This window comes from Aspergillus aculeatus (assembly GCF_001890905.1).
Source record: "Aspergillus aculeatus ATCC 16872 unplaced genomic scaffold ASPACscaffold_8, whole genome shotgun sequence".
Lineage (NCBI taxonomy): Eukaryota > Fungi > Ascomycota > Eurotiomycetes > Eurotiales > Aspergillaceae > Aspergillus > Aspergillus aculeatus.
In genome coordinates, this window is record NW_017962983.1 from 1462518 (window position 1) to 1479341 (window position 16824).

Sequence of the window (16824 nt, forward strand, 5' to 3'; positions counted from 1 at the left end):
CTAGTCCACATGGTAGCCAGTCGCAGTCTCGCATCTGTGTATTCTTAGCCAGAAGCCCAAACCTTATGTGCCAAGGTGCAGATAGGTTCTCACTTACGGATCAACCGCGTACTGAACATTGCACTGTTCGAATTCAATCTCGCGGACGAAGGCGGCACGGAAGCGGACGGCGTCGTCGACACTGCAGAAGCGAAACACGATGCTGCGGGCCTGGAGTCGGTTTGATCAGTTGAGGGAACTGCAGGCTCAAGGGAAGACAACTTACTTCACCGGGAACGTAGGTGTCAATCATCTTCTCCAGCTTGCCGTTCTTGGAGGTCGCCAGCTTGACCAACTGCTCCATGTTGACATCCATCTGGGCTCCGACAGCACGAACAACACGGGTGGCCCCGACGGAGAGACTGAAACTGAGACTGGAGCTGACAACGTCAACCTCCTGGCCCATCTCCACAAACACGGTGAGCTTCTTCTCCCGGTCCAGATCGATGCCGTTGGGGTATTTATCATAAAACGCCTTGCAGGCATCGGCTTCACAGAACAAGATGTGGGCAGTGCCAGAGGAAGTCACGTTGATGCTGTCAATGGCACCCCCGTGCACAAGCGAAAGGACCTTGGCAGGGCTACACCAGGCAGTGGGAAGACCCTGGATGATAACACGACGGATGCGAGCAGCTGAAAGATAAACAGGGTGTTAGTCTTCATTTGGGGACAAGGAAGTGGGCAAAGGGGCAGTACCGGGCTTGTCACGAGGAGCGGGAGGACCCCACGACTTGAAGGTAGTGAGGTTCTCGCGATCTTCCTCCTCCGAGGGGGTATGGGTAACAGGCAAGCTGGCGGCGACAGCAGCAGTAACATGCTGCTTCTGCTGCTGCTGCTGCTGCTGCTGCTGCTGCTTCACAGTGTTGTCAGCTCCGTCCCAATCTGTGACCGACTTCTGAGTCTCGGGTCCTGCTTCAAAATCTCCAGCATCGGACTTGGGGGGAGCGAATCCGTCAAAAGCATCATCACCGGGGATGCCAACTGGATGCACAGGTGAAAATCAGTCTGTGTGGCTCTCAGGTTGAAGTGTGAGTGACCTACCGAAGTCGTCATCGCCAGCAGTCGCGTTGTAATCCAAAGCGTTGGCGGAATTATCCTCACCACCTTGCTTGTCATTAGACACATCCTCAACCTGAGCGGGCGAGGTGTAGTCTCTCTCCGGCTTCCAGGCGCGCGCAGCAGCCATGAAGCCGGCGGTATCGTCCACGTCAGCGACGGGATACATGTTCGCTGTTTTGTTGTCTTTCTCTTCGGTGTAGTCTTGTTGGGTAAACAAGCTAGGGGATGTGTTCTGGGGTCTGATGGAAGGGGAACGAGAGGAGGGAGATGTAGAGGGTGAAACCAGAGCAAGAGAAGACGCCCTGAGTGTGTTGACCGAGTCAACGAGGGAGGTCCTCTGGTTGCCGGGTGAGATTTGAGAAGCCTGCTGATTTTTCCACTACTTGTTAGTATTTCAAAGGAATGGTCAGACTGGAACTGGAGCAGGCGGGAAGCAGAGCGCGAACTTTGAAACAAGCGAGACTGGAGGAAGTCGAGAAGGAAGAGTTGGACGGACCGGATGGAGACGAGAGCCCTTCACTGTCGGCCACTTCGCAGCTTTCGGGGCATGCTGGCTTTCCTCAAGGCTGGCTAAGGACGCCCGATCCATAAGAGAATCAAGCACCCCGTAGATAACTCCTGTGACACGGTTGGCGAACTCCATGTCTCCAGAGGAGTGATGGTTTACAAAAGTCCAAGGCGGAGGAGGAAGCTGGTGACATCTCGGCACGAGAAGAGAAGGCATGATCACCATAGCATCCAACGGCTCGGGGTATCTATAAAAGTGAAGCTGAAATGAGTAATCTCCCCGAGTGAAAGCTACGGATTGAGCTACGGGAGAATCTTTGGGTGATTCACCGGAGTTCTTCAAAGCGTTTGCAGTAGAGACTTTGCTGCGCGCGTTACATATCTCTTGGGCTAATGGAGAGGCGGGGAGACGAGGCTCTCAAATCAGGACCCTCGATGCAAACAAACGCATTAGCAGGCGGTGGAGATTCACGACAGCAAATTGGACTAGCACAGCAAGAATAGTATTCATGTACTGATACGTGCCAACTTTCAGCAAAGACAACCTCAAGACGGCATCGGGATGGTTTCCCACCCCTTTTGTCCCTCTTCGCGATGCTCAACAATTACCTGCAGCCCTGGGCGTCCACAGAAGCCGTCCTTCCCTGCAACCCTATCAACTGTCTGGAACGAGCCACTGCCATCTTCTTTTCCGTCTGGAACCCAGACTGTCCGTTGTACATTTTGTCCCGGAATCTCATCTCGGCGAGGATTGAACCATGGTAATCCAGCAAGGCGACTGATCAGATTTTGAATCAAGGAATACAGTCTCTCAAATCGTCGAGTCGTCCCAAGCCAAGACAGAGTATGGGGATCATATGCGACACGGACATATGGGTTTATATAAATGCCGCTATCTTCCACATTCGCCAAAGGTTCCTGAATATCGGCGTGGATGAGGCAGCACTCAGACGCTTCCCAGAACAATTCATGTGAAGCACGAAACTGAACTGGTGTTTCAACACCCTTGTAGCTTTGGCTTTTCGGAGATTGCTGAAAGAACCGAGCGTCGAAAGCCACCATGCCTGACCAGCAACTGCGAACCCGCACGGCATCTTTTCCTGATAGCACATCCTGTCGACTTTGACCTTCTCCCGCAGTTGAGAACCAAGGGAAGATAGGAAGCCCCATGCTGTAACCCTGCAGGTCCCGCGTCGCGTACGTGTCATAGAACTTGAAAGGATTGATGAAATCGATAGCACAGGCTGCGCGATAGTGAGAAACGCCATCGTCCGCTACATTTGTAGAGAACAAGAGGTGAAGTGCGTCGACCGGGTTGAAGGCAACATCATTCAAGTACAAGAGCCTGTCGTATTGCACATCATGCTGATCGCTCAAAGGCCGTAGGGCTCGGTTTCGAATTTCAGCCAAGTATTCAATCCGTTTCGTTCTCCTTGACCCATCGGGCGCCACGATTTTTGCAAGAGAGTCTAAATCGAGATGCTCTTCGAATACGATGGATTTCTTGCATGTGACCTGTGTCTCCAGGCCGCGAAGCGCCCGCTCCCCGTCCGCGCCGCTGTCATTCTCATAGATACTCAAGAAGACATTGTTTGGCCCAAGCAGGTCAATTAGCCGTAGCACACTATCTCCCCAGTGTCCCTGCGCCAGTTCGCCATCGCGGTCGTACAAGCTCGCAGCGATGAAGACTTTCTCGTTGCGGGGATTTCCACGGCCGGGTTCAGTCGATTGCGATACTGCATCCCGAAGAGACGAATAATGTGGCGGCAACCGAGTATACGAAGGTCGGAAGATTGACGTTAGGACGATAAGCGCAAGGATGATACCTGCGGTGGCATGGAGGCGAAGGCACCAGCGGCGAAACAGCAGGCGGCGGTAGCAACCACGACGTGTTGAGGCCGATAGGAACGGTCGCGAAGGCTTCAGGCTACGATAGCCAGAATAGGTTGAAGAGAACAGTCTCGATAGGAAAGAAACCTTTCTTAACATCCGTCTGGGTCGCGTAGGCACCTGCGATTCGAAATCGGCGTCATCGAGATTGAAGCTCTCCTGAGAGTCCGCTGAAGAGCGAGTTTCTAGCTCATACTCATCTGGGTGAAGGAGACGGGCAGACATAACGAAGGAGAAACATCACAAAGAGTTGGATAATATCAATCAGCCCATGCCTGGAATACGTCGTGCCAAATCAGCATCGATCGAATTGACGCTGGTTGCCATGTTGGAGATTCTCTGACCGATCGACAACGCAACGCCGCCTTCTAGGAGAAGGTCTCGCTTATGTCATCTCCCTTGTGAAACGAGCACTCATAGTTATCTAATCGATTTCTATCGGTTACAGGAAGGAGCATTGCGGCACTACTGTACTTATAGTATCTGCCCACTACTCTGCAGCGCCTGCAGTTCGTAGGTGCTGCACTACGAAGCCACCTACCTAGTATGCTTATCGATCTGCCTCTTTGAGTATGGTACAGAGTTGTCTACTTTGGCTAGTGCAGCAGCAGCAGCAGCAACATTCGTGTCTGCCGTGCTTCCTACCCTCGCCGACAGCTCCGATAACCCCACCGGAGATGGAGTCATCGCTGTCATAGGTTACCGCAGAGGGCAATGATCCCTTGGGATGCTTCTCCAGCTTTGACCCTGCACCTTCTGGACGGTGGAGCTGCTCCCCCTCCAAGTGACGTAGGGTCTGGGCCATGGTCCTCCGGCCTCTTATTCATATTGAGGTTCCCGGTCTTCCTAACCGTGCTACTCATATCTTCATTGTTTCCTTATATCAATTATCGCAGTACACTTCATCTTTCCCCCGCTCCCGCACTTCAAGACTTCCGCTTTGATCTAATATATCTCCTTCAACGCTACCCACATCGGATCTCACACTGCGCGCGATCATGACGGATTTCAAATTCGCAAACTCTTCCGAAAAGGTTCCTGGTGACGGGAACCTCCCCGCCGAGTTCTCCATTAAAGCGAGCCCTTCAACCGACATTTGGGCCAAGCCTCCTTCCACAGAGTCTTTCAACGCACCCATCCTGTACAAAAGCGTGCCAGTGCAATCCTTCAAGAGGGCCAGGGTCGCATTCAATGCCCTCTGGAAACACAAGTACGACCAGGGAGGCGTGATCCTGGTCCTCAATGGTGCTGATGGAACTCGAAAATGGGTCAAGTCCGGTATTGAGCTTGCCAACGGCAGGCCACACCTGAGCACTGTCGCCAAGGACCGTTGGGCGGACTGGAGCCTGCAGCCTGTGCCGTCAGGTGGTGGAGCGGCCACCCTGGAGATTGTCCGAGAGTCGGATAACAGCTTATGGATCTATCTGGTTGAGGGCGTTCAAAAGTCTCCCCTTCGAGAGGTGACCTGGTTCTTCGAAGACACAAACGTGCAAGACCTTTGGATTGGACTTTATGCAGCGAAACCCTCGGGTGAAAAGGAGGATCTGGTAGTCAACTTCGGCCACTTGATTATCGAATCGGCTGAGTAAGGGGTTTCACCAGATCTGTGGTTGAATGTAATCTTGACGTTGTCCATAGACATATTGTTCAATGTATCTCCAGAAGCACAAATCTTCAACCTTCTTCATATTGTCAGGAAGGGTACTACTACACATGGATGTGCCTGTGAAGAGAAATGGTAGGTCTGTCGCCAACCAGCGTCAGTGATGCAGCATGCGTTGTGGCTGTGTAGTCAGCAGGACAGGATGCTCTCGCTGTAGTTATGCATTTTGACGGCCCTACCATGAGCTTGAATCTTGCAGTACCTAGCTGATTGGCCGTCTGATATGCATAATTTTGTGAGGTATGCAACTCATTTTCCGAGGCATTCCCCCAGGCCCATTTGATGCGAGACATCGCAATGAATCGAGACGGATTCGAAAAGACCTGTTTGAACAGGCTTGTTCCGACCTGACTATATATGCATCGATGAAAACGGAGTCCGGGAATCTTAACTGTTGTTCGAGAGTAATGAGTTCGAAAACAGACAAACCACGTGAACAGAACCAAGATACCCATCAGATGGAGCTCAGCGTACAAATGAATTTGTGAGCATGATAGTGGGCAACACACGAATCAATGGCAAGTAGTCGTGACAGGAGCGCCATCTGTTCTCAGTAACGCAAAGCCAAATGCCCTTCATTAAATGCCCTCTCTGTTCGTGGTTTAAGTGCTGGGAACTGGCCATGCTTTCCTCGAAATCGCCGAGCAACCCTCAGAGTCACGCTAGATATCACCGCCAGGTCGTACAGAGGAAACATTAATCCCCGAGACAGGACTTTGCCAAACTTGAGACTTTCTTTCTTTTCTTTTATTTTGGCTTGCAAGCATTGATGGACTAACGAGTGGGGTTCATTTTTAAGGCTCGTCACAGGTCGAAGTGCACCTACCACCTTCGCGATCTGAGGGTATCTCTTCATTGTTCTCACAGCGGCTTGGGCGGGAGGGAGTTATTGGAGAATACTATAATAACTCGCAGGTGATCCGTGAGCGCGCTATTTCATCTGATCCTCGTACCTCACTCACCCTGCTCGGTCTGTTGGTGGGGTGGTGGGAGAACGGCCTCCGATGACAGGTCGGGTTGGATGACGCGGTTGCTGCCGAGTCATCCATGATCCATTCTTCCCCGGGCGGGCTTTGTATCTCTTGAACCCAATCAGGAAATGGGTCCGGGCTTCATTCAACAGTGATGTACCGGTAAGGTCGGGTTGGGGGGAAAGAGGACGTGGAATTTCATGCTAAGCACTTTTCAAAGGGTCGAAGCCGCATGAGGAGCCCGGTGAGATGACAATACCTCTCCTTGGATTGGGCAACGCGGTCGAGTCATGCAGAGAGAGGTGCAAAGCATTCCAATCAACATCGCTTCACAGAGGCCTTTGGGTCGATAAATCCAGTTCCAAACAGGTTTGTCGTGTCTGCACGCATGCAAGGGGGCGGAAGTGGATGGAGCGGCGATGCGCAACTTCATTCTTGCTTCCAAATTGTCCAAGCAGAATGCCAGCCAGCCAGGCGGTCAGACTGGGGAAAAGAGGGATGCATGGATGGATGACTTGCCCGCTCTAAACATTCATCCACACTACCTGAATAGTTCCTACCTACTAGGAGGGACAGTACTGTATCTTCTGGTAAGTATGAAGATCCATCTTGACTACAACGTATAAGAGCCAGTTGCTACCAACCAAGCTATATACAAATAGCAAAAAAAGAAAACGATGAGTAGCGGAGAACCACTTTTCCCTTAAGTCTCCACGGACCACTGATCAGCCTGACCATCTATCCTTCACCACCACCACCACCACCACCACCATCATCTGATCCCGGCTTTTCCCTCCACCCCCCTCCCCTCACACTGCCGCTCGGTCCGACCGCCGGACCAGGTGATCTTATCATATCTGATGTTCTCCTACACTGGTAATATTCGACATCCCGGTTACTTGCCACACTATCTTCCTTCCCATCCCCACCCACCTTCCGCAACCACCACGCCTCTTTGGGGTGAACTCCTGCAGTCGAAGCCTTCTCTGCAGTAAGGCCAGGGGTACTCACCGGCCCTTGTCGACACTCGATATCTGCCCCTCCCCCCACCTCCATCTCTATTATCTATTCTCTACCTTGGTCGTCCGCCGTGTGTAACCCAAGTATCTGTCAATGAACTGCCTGGGGCGCAAGGCACAAACTTTTGTCACCACTTAAACTTGCCCGACAGGCAACATCCGCCCGCATTCGACCTAGCGATTGGTGCTGGATAGAAGCAAATTTCGAATTCTTTTTTTTCTCCATCTCTCATCCCAGTATCTATTCGCTGCAGCAATCTACGGGTGCCACACTTCCCTTCTGGGCCACGGGCGTTCAGCCCATAGGCTAAGTCCTAGCTTCCCACACCGACTTGCATAAGTGCGGCCTGTCGATCGTGGTCAGTGGTGTGAATCATCGTGAGGGTCTGATTTGTGACTGGAAGCCTTGAAGCTCAGCCCCTTGTGCTTCCTCCTGCACCATAGATCTGGCGATCCACGCGTTGCGCTGCGTATTGACTTGACTGTCTGCATCTGGTTACCTAACGCAGGACTGGTACCCAAACCCATCTGACCTTGATTCAGTCCACCAGTCTATTAGCTCTGCCGTTCTGACCTATACCCCTCATCGGGGTTTATTCCTAGTCTCTGCGCTACTTGGATTCCTCCTTTTCGTTGGTCGCCTGTTGATTGCTTTTTCTCTTGTCGGTGGATCTGGCTGGCTCAGGTCGCAGAGACTCCTTTCCGTCCGCGCAGCCTCGCAAGCGTCAGCTTGTCGCCTTTTCCCTTCCATGTCGATGCTTCAGCTTTAACACTATTCAACCTCCTATCCACATCCTATCTTCGCCTTCACAACTATTCACAACTACAAACCAAGTCTCCCACGGTCGGTTGCAGTAAATGGACCCTACCCTTAGTGCGACTCCGCCCCTCGATCATACATCATTCAACCCGGCACAGACGCAATGCCCTTACTTGATTACCGCTCGAAAGTTTCATATGGCACAATCAGTCAAATGGACCAATACAACGACGAGGAAGGAGAACATCTTCTCCAAGCAGGATATGAGGCAGGCGGGCATGACAGCGATGTAGAGTCCTCGGGGGATTCTGTACAGGAGGGTGTCAGGAAGATTGAAGCTATCAACCTGACCTGGACCACACGGTCTTTGATCATAGCATATATCAGGTTTGTGCCTCTGGTGTTTGTGGAAGGGGACTGAGAACTTGATGGCGCATATGTACTAACTATTCTGAAGTATATTTCTCATGGCATTTTGTACATCACTTGAGGGTCAAACCGTAATGTCCCTATCGGCATATGCTACAAGCGCTTTCAGCAAACATTCGTTGATCTCAACTGTTCTTGTTGTTCAGAATGTCGTTAATGGTCGGTACACTCTCTGAGGCTGGATACTTCTAGTTTTGGCTAACCGTCCATCGCAGCTGTCATTAAGCCACCCATGGCAAAAGTCGCTGATGTTTTCGGCCGTTTCGAGGCCTTCTGCGTCAGTATATTGATATACGTTCTCGGATACATCCAGATGGCTGCGTCGACCAATGTTCAGACATACGCCTCAGCCCAAATCTTTTACTCCGCCGGTTCAACTGGCTTGCAAATATTGCAACAGGTCTTCATCGCCGACAGCAGTAGCCTCCTCAACCGTGCACTTCTTGCACTCCTGCCGGAGCTTCCCTTTTTAGTGACAGTCTGGATCGGGCCGACGATTGCAAACGCGGTGCTTGAGCATACCTCATGGCGCTGGGGCTACGGCATGTGGTCAATTATTCTGCCCGCTTCGTTTCTTCCTTTGGCACTCTCACTCTTGTTGAACCAGCGCAAGGCCAAGAGGCTGAACCTCATCAAGCCCAGGAGCGCTCACCGTCGTGGATTCATTGCCGCTGTTCGCCATACTTGGTATGATCTTGACATGTTCGGCTTGATTCTGCTGTCCGCGGCAGTGACCTTGATTTTGGTTCCCTTGACACTGGCGGCCAATTCCAAGAACGGGTGGAAGAATAACAGCATCATCGCCATGATCATAGTTGGTATAGTCTGCCTTTGCGCTTTACCTGCTTGGGAAAGCTCGAAGAAGTTGGCTCCCAAGCCCTTGCTTTCCTTGCACCTCCTCAAACAGCGTACTGCTCTGGCAGGTTGTACTCTGGCTTTCTTCTACTTCAGTATGTCAATATTCGCGAATTACCCCGAGGCTAATGCCCGACCAAACTAACATTTTTGAAGTGGCATTCTATTTTTCTGTTCAGCCATACCTCTACTCTTATCTCCAGGTCGTCCAGGACTACGATGTAGCGACAGCGGGTCGTGTGACCCAAACGTTCGCTTTCACATCCACTATTGCCGCCTTTGGAGTTTCGATCTTGATCAAATATACACGGCGTTACCGCGTCTACGTCACGATTGGCTGCGTGATATATATTTCTGGGATATTCTTAATGTTGACCTACCGGAGAGAGGGGAGCTCACCAGCTTTGATTTTGGGAACCCAGGTGATAGTCGGTGCGGGCGGTGGGCTACTCAATGTACCTGTCCAACTGGGAGTTCAGGCCTCCGCCAGCCACCAGGATGTTGCAGCCGCCACGGCAATGTTCCTTACCTCCATGGAAATGGGCGGTGCCGTAGGAGCCGCCATTTCGGGTGCCATCTGGACACATCACATTCCACGCAAACTACAACAGTACCTTCCCGACGAGGCCAAGGCGGATGTTGGTGAAATATTTGGAAAGTTGACCAAAGCACTTTCTTACCCTATGGGCTCGCCCGCGCGAGTGGCCATCAATCGAGCCTATCAGGAAACCATGAACAAACTCTTGGTTCTGGCACTGATTGCGACCATCCCATTGATCCCCCTGAGCCTTCTCATGTCCAATTATCAGCTCGATAAGGTATGTCACCATGAAACCCTGTGGCGCTATTACGACTAACGGGCGCAGATGGGCGAATCCCCGACTCATGAACCCATTCCTGCAGAAGCAGAAGCGGATGAGCCTGAATCTGAGGCACACTCAAAACGATCTGAGCGTTAGGAGGTGTCTATGATGGTTGTTGTGCATGTATAGACACATGCATACGAAACTGCTCTCGCGGGGAACAGCGAAAAATGCTTGTCGCCTAGCATCTTTCCTGTCGATCTCCGCGCCAACGGCGCCAACGCGCGGTAACCCTAGTGTACTAGGGATCAACAGGCGGCCACCTCCCGGCCGTTACATCGGACCACCCTGATCAATCAACTGGTCATGGTATGGGGCCGCCACGACCGTTACCCTGGCTTGAATTGGCTTTGCAGGGGTAAATTGTATATGAAGTTATGACACCTAAGCTGCAGTGGTGAGAAATGAATGGTCACCGGCAGAACGACAATGCGATTGCTTTTGATTACAATTTGTATAGATGACATGATTAGATTAGATGACCTTTTGTGAATATTTGTACTTATCAGCGAGTCAGCCTGCATACATACACCTCATGAGACTTGGGACACTACAAAGAGATTTTGCCGTAGTAGGCTTGAGGGGGCGGCAGCGCCGCGGAGGGTGAAGTCGATGGATAGACAGAGTAGCTACTCCTTACACCACTCAGCCTAGTCAATTTACTAGTGACTTAGTTAGTATCCTGGGGTGACCTGCGGGAAGTCATGAAACTTAGCGTCTTGCTGAATTATTCGAGTATTGTGGACCCTCGCTATAACGAATCAATTGGAAAGGCCGACCAATTCGTTATAACGAGGATTTCGTTGTAGCGAATATAGGTTTTTGGTGTATATATGTATATATATATATTTCCTGAGAACCCCTCCTTGGAAAAACCAACCACGTGATATAAAATCTTACCTTCCTAAATAGGTATAAATCCTTATTATTTAGGTATAACTCTTCCTCTATATAGCGAATTTTGTATGTAGGAATAGTCTTGACTCACGAATTTCGTTATATGGCGAAAATAACGAACCTAGTATGGGGGGCGGAAAATCCCAGCCCAAAAGGTTCGTTATAGCGAGGATCTATAGTAGTGAGTAGCCATGTTGGAAGTTGGGAGGGCAATGCGCTATACTACAGATAATATCCAAATAGGCAGGCGGTCCTCGAATAAAGTGTGGTTGGCTGTGTCTGTATCTATTGACATTCTCTCATGTGCTAGCAGAGTTCTTCATGTAAAATAAGGGGTCGTTGCTCACGATTATTTGTTCTCCTTCGGCGCGTAGGAGTCGAACGGATCCATGCGCAGTGCCAGATGAATGTGACCCGACTAACACTGCAGTGGTCTAGCCAAAGCTGTGACCGCCCAGGCGGTCAGCTGCAATTGGCCCAGACAGGACTAGTGTCACCAAAAGCAGTGGATTATTCGTACTGTCTCATACCGCTTCATACCAATTTGTCTCGTCTATCTCACCTTTTTGGATCAAGATGGCGGTAATATCAGTACCTTACTTGGTAAAGCACTGTAGGCCAGGCTAGCCGGAGCTAGATTTACGGGCGGTATCCATCGCCTCGGCGCTGTTTGTACAGACAAATAATGTCTGGGTAGTAATTTGTAGTCTCTATAGATGCTTTGTTTTCTTCTCCAAGAGCAAGGCTTTGTCTGCTACGGCTTGTTGCTCGGTCTCGTCGATCAAAATCTCAGAATCCTGGCTGCTTGTGTTTCAGCCAGGGTAGCTGCTCTAACCTGCGACTCCCTATCAATCCTTTCTCTAACTTGTGCCTCTCCTGCATGGCAGATTGTCGCCTCTTATTTTCTCTGCCAGAACTGTCGCAAAATCCCTCTGGTTTTGATCACCTTCTGGCACATGATTCTGTGAGGATTCAGGACGCGGCTCGACAGCCCTTGGAGCCAGTCTGCAGGGCTGTAACAGATACTGTCAACATAGCATATGTAGCGCTCATACAAGAACTTGAGGACGATGCGGAGGAAGCTCCGTCCAAGGGCTAAGGTGCTTCGTTGAGTAATGATGATTTGACTGGGTCCATTCTGGTGATTTCTGTGTTTTGTCATGAACAAACCCCTGGAAGACATGCGTGGCAGTTATAGCCATTTGACCTCGGGGCCTGAATTTTATGTGATGGTTTGACCACCGAAGGCGACAGCGCTTATGTTTCATTGTCCTCTTTAGTAGGACGGGAGATTATGAAGAGATAGGAAAAGAAGAAGAGAATGGGAGTCAAAGATATCGACATTTGAGCAGATAGAGAAAAAGAAAGATTATTGTTCTGCTTTCTTTAGGTTTCCTCAATGACTGAGCTAAGTTAGGTATGTACTGTACAGCAGCAGGAGCTAAATGATTGAATAGAGCTCTAACAACTAACTGCCTTACCTACCTAGCCTATCTACCTTACCTTAACTTACCCACTACTAAGTACTGGCTACTAACGGTGCGGATTGCCCCGTTGCAGCTCTCCCACATTGGCTGGCTTCAGTCTCCCTCCCGGCCCTCACCAACTCCATCCAGCCCAGCCCATTCAATCCCATCCATCCACATCTCCTTCCCTTCCCTCCTCCCTCCCTCCACTCACTCTCTGTCTCTCTCCCCCGTCTCTCCGTTCTCTCCGTCTCTCCCTCCCTTCCTCAGGCTCCTCCTCCTCCTCCACCTACCCTGCCATTATTCCTATTCCTATTATCCTTTCACCGTCCAACTGTCACCACATCGCACACCCACCGATAAGTTACTATTTGTGATTCCCCATTCTACCTACACACTTAAGCTCTTTGTCTTTCCCCATCACCTGCGACCTCTTCTCTGTCCTATCTTAGCCGCCTTACTCTTTTCCGATTACCTCCCTCCCTTACCATCTCATCGTTCTGCCTCCCTTTTAATCAATCTCTCTTATTCTAATCCACCTCCCCCCTCCCCTCACGGTCCTCCCCCCCCTGTTCACCGCATTTACCTTTCCTCCTGTCCACCTCCTCTCGGACTCCAACAACTTTCACCTGAACATTCACACATTCTCTTTGGTGACTTTCTTGGGTAGCCCAAGGTTTACAATATGGTTGTAGCCACAATCAAGTACGTTCTACTATTCTCTTTATTCCTTTTGCCTCCACGATTCTCATCCCCTTCCCGCTCTTTCATCCCCTCCCACCATCCCCCCCCCATTTTACCCCCCGTTTCTCTTCCTCCCAAAGCCTCTGCCACCTTTCTTTAAGTGTGCTGGCTTTTGGCCTTCTCTTCCTTGGGCGACCTGCTAATCTGTGTCTCTTCTATCTTGCAGGTGTGTTGTCGTCGGTGACGGTGCGGTTGGAAAGACTTGCCTGTTAATTTCGTACACAACGAACAAGTTCCCCTCGGAATATGTTCCTACCGTTTTCGACAACTATGCTGTCACGGTCATGTAAGTCGTTGCACTCTGCCCCCATGCACGGCGAGCACCTTGAACGCTCTTGGGTGAAATGCGCTGCATCATGTCATCGATCGCGTCATTGTCGCTCTCTCTTCCTGACTTCGGATCCAAGATGATCACATTGCGACTCTTCCTCGATAGATGGCTGACTCGATGACTGTCATTCTTGCGCATTAGGATTGGCGATGAGCCATACACCCTGGGTCTCTTTGATACCGCCGGTCAGGAGGATTATGATCGTCTCCGTCCTCTTTCCTACCCCCAAACCGATGTCTTTCTCGTCTGCTTCTCCGTCACTTCCCCCGCCTCCTTCGAAAACGTCCGCGAAAAATGGTTCCCTGAAGTTCACCACCACTGCCCTGGTGTTCCTTGCCTAATCGTCGGCACCCAAACCGATTTGCGCGACGATCCCGCTGTTCGGGAAAAGCTTTCTCGTCAAAAGATGCAGCCCATTCGCAAGGAAGACGGAGACCGGATGGCTAAAGAATTGGGCGCTGTGAAATACGTGGAGTGTTCCGCCTTGACGCAGTACAAGCTCAAGGACGTTTTTGATGAGGTTCGTTCTGCCAGCGCCCGTGATTTTGCATATAGAGGAAGCTGACAGATCGGTTTGAAGGCCATCGTTGCCGCCCTGGAGCCTGCGCCCAAGAAATCTAAGAAGTGTGTGGTATTGTAAAACAATCACGTCTCCTACATCGCAGGCTGGTACGCGCCAGAGGATCGCACACTTGTCGTCGGGGCATCACAGACATGTCGTATGATTTTGGAGGAACGGATTGTTTTATTTCACAATACGGAGTTTTGGGAATTTCACCCGGAGGAGGGGCTGGCTTACTCGACCACCGTCTAACCTGAGACTTTTATGTGTTTTTGTCTCCGATCATTGAGTGAATATCATCCATGCAACCCGCAGCCCTGACACCCGAGTGCAAGACCCGCCGTGACTCGGTTGCACCCGGGGAAACTGCCCAGGGCTTTCCTAAGCAAGAACAGGGTCACCAACATATACTCTACCATATCGCCCATCAGCTCGTCTTCCGATTGATGCCGTGTACAACTGGCCCCCGATTTGAACCCCTCCGACCTCTTCCCACTAGATTTGCTCATCTCTCCGTGCTCATTCGATTGCCCGTCCACTGTCTACTTATCTCCCTCCCGCCTTCTCCGATCATTTTCCTTCTCTTCTCTTTCCCCCTTTTACTTCCTTTCTAAACTCTCATCGTCTTTATTGGCGTTGGAAGTCGAGGCGTCTTCTTTTGGCTGGCTGATGGTTCGATCTGTGTTCTTTTCTTCTTTTCACATCCCTCAATATGTTATCATGCCTATCACAATTTGCTGTGCAATTTTCACCCAAATCGTTCATGCGAGGCTTGAATTAGATAACACAGATACAATAGTGATGACCGAAGTTTCATTCCAGATTCTACCATTCGAGATTGCGTTGCATGTAGAGAAGAGTTAGGATGATATGAGCCCGACCATTGACAAGGACATGTTTTTGCTGGGATGTGCCTGCATCATACTGCTAAACGACCTCACTAACTCATTACCCACACAGCATCGTCATCGCATGTATCGGCATTTTACAGCTCGTCCTTGACTTCCTTCTCAACTGCCACGTCCTCAACCTCAACCTCGACCTCAATTTCGACCTCGGGCGTTGCTTTGCGTCCGTACCACCCACCCAGATCCTCACCTGCACCAGCCTTGACCATGCTGGTGATAATCTCAAAAGCAACCTGAGCTGCTGCCAGAGCCGTGGTCTCGCCCTTGTTGTCGTAACTAGGCGACACCTCGACAATATCCGCACCAACGATGTTCAATTTCTCGATGCCACGCAGGATACGGATGAACTCTCGGGTCGTCCAGCCACCAGGTTCGGGAGTACCAGTACCCGGGGCGGTCGCCGGGTCCAGAACATCGATATCAACGGACAAGTAAACGGGTTGTTCTGGATCTAGACCGATGCGCTCCATGATCCGATCCACGATACCCATGGGGCCCAGCTCATCAATATCATCTGCGTGAATTCGCATGAATCCCTGCTCAGGGCCAGGGTTGGTGTAATCACTATCGTCAACGCCCGTCAGTCGTGTGCGCAGTCCCGCATGTGCGGAGGTCGCATTGCAGATGAGGCCCTCACGGCTGGCCTTGTGGAAGAAGCTGCCGTGGTTGAAGTGCGACTGCTCCGAGAGCCAGTAGGCCGAGTACCGCACGGGGTTCCAGGTATCGAGATGTGCGTCGAAGTGAAGCACTGTGATAGGCTTCTGGTAGATCTGGTACAGGGCACGCAGGGCAGGAAGGGCAACGCTGTGATCGCCTCCCAGGGTAACGAGCTTCGACTTTCCGGCCGAAATCCCCTTTGTGCCGTACGTGGAGGAAGCGCGGGTCACGGCCGGCCGGGAGCCCAGCTCCAGGAAGGCTTCGTACATTTGCCGCTCGGCCAACCCATTGTCGAACGGGGTGATTGGAATGTCGCCACAGTCCTTGACCGTTGCCCACGATTGGTAGGGGTTGATTCCTGCGCGGGTGTTGTAGCTGGTACCGGCCATCTGGCGGGCGCTGGCCGCACGGATGGAACGGGGACCAAAACGGGCACCTGTTGTTTTTAAGGGAGGCGTTTAGGCATGTGGGCATTGGGAAGATAGGGCGGTGTAGATGGCTGTTTGGAGCTTACCTGGTCTGTAGCTGACTGCTGTGTCGAAGGGGGCGCCGATGACGGCAATATCGTAACGCTCATCCGGTTCGACGAGACACTTGACAGGCTTCATGTGGGCGAAGCTGGCAATGCCGGAGAAGGTAAACTACACAAATCGTCGAACATTAATCTACCGTTGAGAAAGAAGAGAAGGGGGAAGGGTTGATGGCTGGCCCACCTCCTGATCCCATTTCTTCAGTAATTCCTCGCGCAACTGCTCCGGGATCGTTTCGTCATTGTCGTGGTGTGTGTGGGAGAGAGCGGTGCCGGCCAAAGCCAGACAGGCTGCCCAGGTGAGGGATTTCATCGCGCAATTGGCAACTCTGCTTATCTCTTGGGAACTGTGGAGAGTGAGCAGTGGGAAATGGGTCGAACGAAAGAAGCTTCGATGCAGCAGACTTCGAGGGCGGCGTCTCTTATAGAAATTTAGAGCACTGAGAATTAATCTTCCCCTCGTTCTTCGATGACCTCGGAGACCCTCATCATGAATACCGGGGAGAGGAAGTGGACGGGCTTATCGATAGGAGATGCGCTGCTGATTGGCTGTGTCGAGGAACCCGAGAGGTAAATTGACGGCCTTGTGGCCTGGTTTCTTTGACGTCGTGAGAACCTTCCTTTTCGGGTTGCTCTTCGGCATTTCACAAAGATCATTCCATCGATTATTATTCA

General features: G+C 51.2%; 5 protein-coding genes across 5 annotated transcripts; 3 read left to right on the forward strand and 2 right to left on the reverse strand.

Annotated features, from left to right (window-relative positions):
* ASPACDRAFT_970 (glycosyltransferase family 69 protein) lies at positions 1-3588 on the reverse strand (the record flags this gene model as incomplete). Its single annotated transcript, XM_020206136.2, has 8 exons — positions 1-34; positions 98-210; positions 266-672; positions 736-1020; positions 1081-1462; positions 1619-1987; positions 2078-2150; positions 2180-3588. Coding segments are annotated over 8 exons (3072 nt in total), but the record flags the coding sequence as incomplete, so codon positions are not given.
* Positions 3589-4493: 905 nt separating this feature from the next.
* ASPACDRAFT_60821 (uncharacterized protein) lies at positions 4494-5084 on the forward strand (the record flags this gene model as incomplete). The annotated part of the gene is made up of 1 exon (XM_020203598.1): positions 4494-5084. One exon carries the CDS (start codon positions 4494-4496, stop codon positions 5082-5084), a length of 591 nt encoding a protein of 196 aa, XP_020056353.1.
* A 2987-nt stretch (positions 5085-8071) lies between these two features.
* mirC (siderochrome-iron transporter MirC) lies at positions 8072-10049 on the forward strand (the record flags this gene model as incomplete). Its single annotated transcript, XM_020199640.1, has 4 exons — positions 8072-8295; positions 8366-8496; positions 8553-9287; positions 9349-10049. 4 exons carry the CDS (start codon positions 8072-8074, stop codon positions 10047-10049), a joined length of 1791 nt encoding a protein of 596 aa, XP_020056354.1.
* Positions 10050-13103: 3054 nt separating this feature from the next.
* Positions 13104-14133, forward strand: cdc42 (Rho family GTPase CDC42; the record flags this gene model as incomplete). The annotated part of the gene is made up of 4 exons (XM_020202629.1): positions 13104-13123; positions 13329-13448; positions 13635-14013; positions 14074-14133. 4 exons carry the CDS (start codon positions 13104-13106, stop codon positions 14131-14133), a joined length of 579 nt encoding a protein of 192 aa, XP_020056355.1.
* A 725-nt stretch (positions 14134-14858) lies between these two features.
* On the reverse strand, positions 14859-16671 carry ASPACDRAFT_120018 (agmatinase). Its single transcript, XM_020196308.1, has 3 exons — positions 16334-16671; positions 16135-16261; positions 14859-16056 (listed from the first exon to the last, which is right to left on the reverse strand). The coding sequence occupies exons 1-3, from the start codon at positions 16460-16462 to the stop codon at positions 15041-15043; spliced, it is 1272 nt and encodes a 423-aa protein (XP_020056356.1). The 5' UTR covers positions 16463-16671; the 3' UTR covers positions 14859-15040.
* Between the last annotated feature and the right edge of the window lie 153 nt (positions 16672-16824).